The sequence below is a fragment of the Ipomoea nil genome, unplaced genomic scaffold (assembly GCF_001879475.1).
Source record: "Ipomoea nil cultivar Tokyo-kokei standard unplaced genomic scaffold, Asagao_1.1 scaffold2610, whole genome shotgun sequence".
Taxonomy (NCBI): Eukaryota; Viridiplantae; Streptophyta; class Magnoliopsida; order Solanales; family Convolvulaceae; genus Ipomoea; species Ipomoea nil.
In genome coordinates this window covers 1,510,213-1,517,285 of record NW_017619038.1, presented here as the reverse complement: position 1 = coordinate 1,517,285, position 7,073 = coordinate 1,510,213, and the positions used below count along the sequence as shown (strand labels likewise).

Sequence of the window (7,073 nt, the reverse complement as noted above, 5' to 3'; positions counted from 1 at the left end):
TTTCTGTGTTTAGATTTGTGCTTAAATCAGGAATTTAGTACTCTTTTTTTGTTTTTCTTTTGCAGCTAGAATTCTTCCAGTTGTGAAAAATCAACATCTTTTGCTTTGTACACTCTTGATTGGCAACTCTTTAGCAATGGAGGTTTGTGGGACATGGTTTACTTGATCTGGAGTAATATAATTGTGTGTGTTCTCATTGCTAACTTAGTTGATTCCTTTTTTTGGTTTCTCGTCTCGTCTAGTCTCTGCCTATATTCTTGGACAGTTGGAGCGACAGTGGCACCTTTCGTTCGTCTGCTGCTTTGGCTTTTTTTCCCAGTTGCTTATCCAATTAGTAAGGTAAAATGGATATGCAAGCACATAGATTTAGTATTGTGTGTATTGCAGAATTTTGTATATTTCTAGGAAATGTCTTATGTTTGGTTTTGGTTCTAGGTTTTGGACTGGATGTTGGGAAAAGACCACTCTGCTCTCCTACGCAGGGCAGAGCTGAAAACATTTGTTGATTTTCATGGAAACGAGGTTTGGTCCTTATCATGTGTACAAGCTGTAATGTCTTCCTTAATCTCTCTTTTTCCGCTTAAATTACCCCTAACTTTCGTTTTCTATTCCATGTTAGGCTGGGAAAGGAGGCGATCTGACTCATGACGAAACAACCATTATTGCTGGTGCTCTTGAGCTGACGGAGAAAACAGCTAAAGATGTCATGACACCGATATCGAAGGCATTCTCTGTTGACCTGGATGGAACTCTTGATTTGTGGGTTTATGCTTTAACTGTTCCCTCGAAGCTTTAATCTTTGTGACTATTTTAGTACTGACCTTTACATTTCGATTACCCACTTTCTTGTGTAGGCCGTAGGGAGACGCTTAATTCTATAATGACAATGGGGCATAGTAGAGTACCTGTATACTATAGAAATACAGCAAATATTATCGGACTTATTTTGAAAAATTGAGCTCTAACTGAAGGTAATTAATTGTTATTATTTATGAAACAGAAAAAATCCCAGTTATATCCTAGTGGCAACTACTGACTTTTTTGCAACTATTAGCATTGTCTGCAGAAGTATAAATATGAAGGTTGTCCATTAGATATGTCGCCTTCTATATAGCTATTAATCACTGCACCTATAAGTGACAGTAGTTATAGAAGTTAATGGTCTTGAGTTATCATCACTCTTGAATGATGAAATCCATGTGTGATCACATGATGTGTTATCCCATGTTCATTAGCCCTTATTTTTCTCATAGGTTCTAGTATTTCTATGTTTAAATGTGCTATGTTGTTTAGTTCTTTGATTTGGAAACAAACTGCAGGGTCCATTTTCCACAAGACATTCACCCCGTGGCATATTTTGCAGTCGCACATTGAATCTGCGGTCAATCAGTGCGATTGGATATGATATGGACTATACTCTTATACACTATAATGTTATGGTAAATAGTATTTCTTTATTCTTATATCTGAAATCTTCATTGGCTAATCTTTCTCCCCAGTTAAATGATGGGAATGCTTTGACTTCTAAACTTATAGGCTTGGGAAGGAAGGGCTTATGATTATTGTATGGACAATTTGAAAAATATGGGCTTTCCTGTGGATGGGCTTGCTTTTGACCCTGAATTGGTATGGTAGAGCATTCCCCTTACATTTGCATACATATTGTTATATATGTACTCACAGATGCAGAGAAGACAATGCAACATGGTTATGTAGGTCATTAGAGGGCTTGTTATTGATAAAGAGAAAGGTAATCTGGTTAAAGCAGACCGTTTTGGATATGTTAAGAGAGCTATGCATGGAATAAGTATGTTATCTACTCGAGAAGTGAGGTAAGAATGAATACTTTTGATTGTTCACTTTGAGGAATAAGAATTAACCGAGTCCTTTGCCATCTTAAATTTAATATATGGCTTATATTTATACAATCTTTTTAACTTGTAAGATCTGCCATTGCTCATGAGCTATTCAATTAATTTTAGCATTACTGAACCTCTGAGGAGCCATGGAATAACAGTTATATATTTATGTTCAAATTAAATTCTTTGATATGGTACTTTATGCATAAGTATTCAACATCTGGACATGTACTTAATGACAAATCGGTTTAATGTGACTCTTTATCTTTGTGTTCAATGGAAGTGAGATATATGGGAGAGAGCTGGTGGATTTGCGGAAGGAGAGTCGATGGTTGTTCCTCAATACACTATTCTCTGTTTCAGAAGCTGTAGCTTATATGCAGGTATATCACTTCTTAAGTACATGCTCTTATTATTCTATATATTCTTTTCCTTCTGTTCTTTATTTTCCCGTATAGCTTTAGCTCTTTCCCATCTTTCTGAAACTCTCTTTGGTTATTGTAAGGGGAAAAGTGTGAATAAGTCAAGAAGGAAGTGAAACTAAAAGTGAGCTAACATGAAATAAAATTATTGATTTGACTTTTGAGTTGCTGATACCTTTGGCAATCTCATACAACAGGTAAATTCACCTAATTTTGGGGGAATTAATTAACCATGCCATGAGTACATGACAATCAAATTTTTAGCGTCCTGTGTGCTGAATTGATGGTAGTTGCTTAAAAAGATTGGTGTAACTTTATATGGGATTGAGTGCTTAAAAAGATTGGTGTAACTTTATATGGAAATAGGAACTGCAGAAATATCTGAGCAAAGACATTTTGAGACTCCAGTTTACTCAAAATTATAACATTCTGTTCTATTTTCTTGTGAAATAAAGTTCATTCATTTGTTTTAATTGCTGCACTCTATCAGAGGCAAGCCTACTCTCATCATTACTGTTTGGTGCTGAAGATGATTGGCTCTCTTCATTCTATTCTTGCTTCGTAAAGAAGGTAATAATTTCATATGAGCTGCCATCAACAGGTCTCAAAAGAACTATCCTTTTAGTGAAATCTCTAATGGACAAATGCATTGTTTTCTTAAAGTTAATGGTGTTGTTGGCTGTTAAACTGCTTGTACTTCATTGCTGTCTATCTTGATCCAGTTAGATATTGCACATTGGCTCTACAGTGCTGGCTTCCTAGTGCATTTCTATCAATTCCTATATGTAGAGTCAGACCTCCCAAAGCATTGTACTCAAATTTTCTTTAATGATAATATATAGGCATTGGGTTGAATTGTTTTATCACTTTTTCCAGGACAAAGGTGTCCTACCTTCAGAGAAGCTTGGTTTTAACATTCAAATTCCATCCTCATTAAAGAAGCAGCTGGTTGATGATTGTGAATTTATTACCCATTTGGCCAAGGTAAAAAAGAGGCATTCTCTGTATGTATACATTGAAATTCAGTTTGGTGTAAGTTTATTAAGCTCTGTTTAACATATGTTTTGTGTACACATAAAGTTAGCATAAGTGCATTTAGTTCAATGAAAAAAATCTAAATAATGTACATAGGTCATAACAAGTTTAAGGTATTAATGCCTTTTATATACATATTTTGCAGCTGGTCCAACTTCCTCGTTCTCCGAGTGTAAATGAAATACTAAGCAAGTACAATGACTATCGCCTAAAAAACGATGGAATGTGAGTTCATGTTATTTCACATGTGCCTCCCTATCTTGATAATTTTTTAGTGCAAGTTGTTTCTTTTATTAGTGATTTTTGCATGATATGGTAATTCTTTGAAGCTGAAATTTCTCAAGTCTTTATTCTAATGGAATGTGAATATTTATACTAAATATGTTTTTGTTAGTAATTAGGTCTCATTATACTTTTAAAACTAGTTGTCTGTTCAGCTTGTGAGGATGGATATTGTGGTTCTGATGTTCAATATTTTTGGTGGGTGAAGAATTGCTGATTCAGTAAGCGAAATTCTTAGTGGATTGCAATGTTACTTTGACAAAGCATTGTCTGCTATGCTCCTTTACAAGAATGAGCGCGAGCAATATCAAGAAGCAATTAAAGATGGAGTCTCTCCATCTGTGTATGGTGCTGAGCATCTATTACGTTTTGGTATGCTCGTGTTTTTTGGTCTGCAGTTTTAAGTAGTTTATTTTAATTATTAACATTTAGAATTTGTAGTTTATTTGTAGTAAAATGTTATTAGAATTGAAATTTTAGATTGGTGTGTTTTAGTTGATAGAATTGGTGTGTAGTATACATCTTAAATTGATTAATGTTGAAATATATTATTTGGTAGTTATGCTGGAATGTACAGGAAAATATTGGTAGTTTTATAAAAAAAATAATTTTTTTTTTAATTTTTCTTTTACTATACGCGTCCAAAGTTCACGAACTTTGGACGCAAATTATAATTTTTTAAATCAAAACGTTACCTTTGCGCGTCCAAAGTTCATGAACTTTGGACGCGCAAAGGTAGTATTTTATTTTTAAAAATGATAATTCGCGTCCAAAGTTCATGAACTTTTGACGCGAATTATCATTTTTCGCGTCTAAAGTTCTTCAACTTTGGACGCGAATAATCATTTTGCGCGTCCAAAGCTACTTTGGACGCTGATTGTTTATACAATCAGCGTCCCCGCCATCTGCGTCCCAGCTACTTTGGACGCGAATTAGCCTTAACTTTGAACGCGAATGACTGTTTTTGTACTAGTGCACAATTGTAGCAATGAAATGGAAATTTACCTTGTTTGGTATTACCTCCACCTCTTCCTTGGTTGGAGTTACCACGTCCTCCTCCTTGGTTGAAGTTACCACGACCTCTTCCACTAGAACCTCCTCTTCCTCTCCCACGACCTCTACCAGATCCTCCACCTCTTTGATTAGTGCCAGTCACATTAAGGGTGACTTGACTCTTCAAAGCTTCTTCTGCTAGTGGTTCCGATTTTGACGCAATCCTGTCAATATGACTTTCTACCATACCTTTCAGCTCTGCAATTGATAAGAGCTCGGTTTTGTGTGACTCTGTTATTGAAGCCACCACATGGTCATACTTCATCGGCATAGTTCGAAGAACTTTTTCAACCACTGCACCATCTTCAATCGTATCTCCATATAGCCTCATCTTATTCACCATATCAATAAGACGAGTGAAATACGCATCTACTGTTTCTGTAGAGGTCATCTCACAATTATCGTACAACCTTCTCAACGACTGCAACTTAGACTTCTGTGCCCGATCGACTCCTTTGTGTGACACCTTTAAGATGTCCCAAGCTTGTTTTGCTGTTTGAGCACGAGCTAATTGCCCAAAAATGGAATAATGAACACCTTGGTGAATCTGACCCAAGGCCAATTTATCTCGCCGTATAGCGGCTGCATCAGCTCCTTCGGGTAGACCGGGATCAACAAAGCTCCAAAGATTTTGAGCTTGCAAATGTATGGACATCATAATTTGCCAATAATTGTAATCGAGTTTTTCGTCCAATTTGGGACCCGTCCATACAATATTGAAATTTGTAGCCATATTTCACTACGGGAAATATCTCGGGGTTGAAAGGTTGACTGGCTCTGATACCAAATGTTAAATATATTAAATATAATATATTTAATATAATATATATTAAATATAATATAATATATCTGTAATATATATTAAATATAATATATTTATATATTATATTTATATATTGAGAAGAGAGAGAGAGAGGAAAAATAACTCTTTTAATTGATGATTAATGAATGAACAATAGTAACCTATTTATACTAAAAGATAACCACTAATAAAGCTAAAGATTAGGAGTAATGCTCCATGTAAAGCTACAATTAAGGCCACAATCTATGTAGTGATACCATGCATAACCCACCTACTGCATCCATGCATTATTCATAACAAACTAATTTAATACTTGGTTTAACCATTACTAATAATAATAATATTATTATTATTATTATTATAACAAAGATTCCCTAAAAGAATTTGAAGACATTTTTTTGAGAGAAAATTTTGAAATATTAGTGGCGGTTTGGCCAATTTTGTCTGACCTTATTGTTTAGTGGAAGAGCTTTTTTATTTTTTATTTTATTATTTTTTTTTACAGAAAACCAAATCATGATATTAACCAAGCCAAATGTAAGATCAGTCTTAGGATAAACATAATCAAGATACTCCAAGTGACAAGTAGACATACGTGGACAGATATTAGAGCTTTCAAGACTCTGGTCTATACATTTGTTGCATGAAATTTATATGGTAAAACCAAATTAAACCTTCAAAAGTAAGGACTGTAATGCATTGGTGCCCTGAACCTAAGAACCTTCCCATATCTCAGACTCATTTAGAAGAAGGGTCTCTTGAACAGCTTCAACGTAGGCATATCCCTTTGGTTGCCCAAACTTATTAGTATGGATAGTAACTCTATTTACCGTACCACATGCCTGGAAGTGTTGCGGCCTTTCCTCTGGGGTGCATAAATATTCCACATTGCCAAGGAACGAGAATCCACTTCTTCCCTATTCGATTGGCTTGCAGCAGTTGTTATACAGTGGACCATGGTCGTCAAATGAAACTGCAGTAGAATTAAAATGATACTCCAATGGAGCTATAATGAAACTAGTGTGTGGAAAATGAAATTAAAAAACAAAGCTCATTCAGCAACATATATTGTGATTATTGTCAAATGAAACTGTAGTATAATTAAAATTATACTTTAATGTTGTTATAATGAAACTAGTGTGTATGAAAAATAAAACTAAAATTCAGAGTCATACAATAACATATATTGTCAGAGTGCCCGGGATGATGATGGTAATTTCCTTGCTGCTAAAAATGTCAGAGTGCCCGGGTTGTATACTGTTAGGGAGGCAGATGTGCTTTCTATACTAGAGGAGATGAGTTGGCTGAAGGGCACTGGTTTGGGTGCTGTAGATGTGGAAACTGATTGTAAGATTGTTTTTGATGCTTTAACTTCGGATTCTTTTATTTCTGTTTTTGGCTATTTAGTTGATGATGTAAAGAGCTTGGCATCTGAGATTGAGGATGTGCAGTTCTATCATGTTAAGCGATCTGCGAATTGTGCTGCCCACGCTATTGCTAGGGAGGCCTTTTCTGTGTCAGGTTGCAGTGAGTGGTTGGATGAGCCACCTGCTTTTCTTGTTGACATTCTTGCTTCTGATTTAATGAATTAAACTTTCTCTTTCAAAAAAACAATAACAT

The 7,073-nt window shown here is 35.2% G+C and overlaps 1 protein-coding gene across 2 annotated transcripts; it reads left to right on the top strand.

Annotated features, from left to right (window-relative positions):
• On the top strand, positions 1-4,162 carry LOC109154129. Of its 2 annotated transcripts, none has more exons than XM_019301994.1 (12): positions 1-142; positions 243-339; positions 436-522; positions 620-759; positions 855-971; positions 1,320-1,439; positions 1,537-1,626; positions 1,717-1,832; positions 2,143-2,242; positions 3,158-3,265; positions 3,462-3,541; positions 3,807-4,162. In XM_019301994.1, exons 6-12 carry the CDS (start codon positions 1,407-1,409, stop codon positions 4,000-4,002), a joined length of 723 nt encoding a protein of 240 aa, XP_019157539.1. In that variant the 5' UTR covers positions 1-142; positions 243-339; positions 436-522; positions 620-759; positions 855-971; positions 1,320-1,406; the 3' UTR covers positions 4,003-4,162. The 2 variants fall into 2 exon arrangements, with proteins under 2 accessions (XP_019157539.1, XP_019157538.1); XM_019301993.1 differs by having other exon boundaries at positions 3-142; positions 862-971.
• The last annotated feature ends 2,911 nt before the right edge of the window (positions 4,163-7,073 follow it).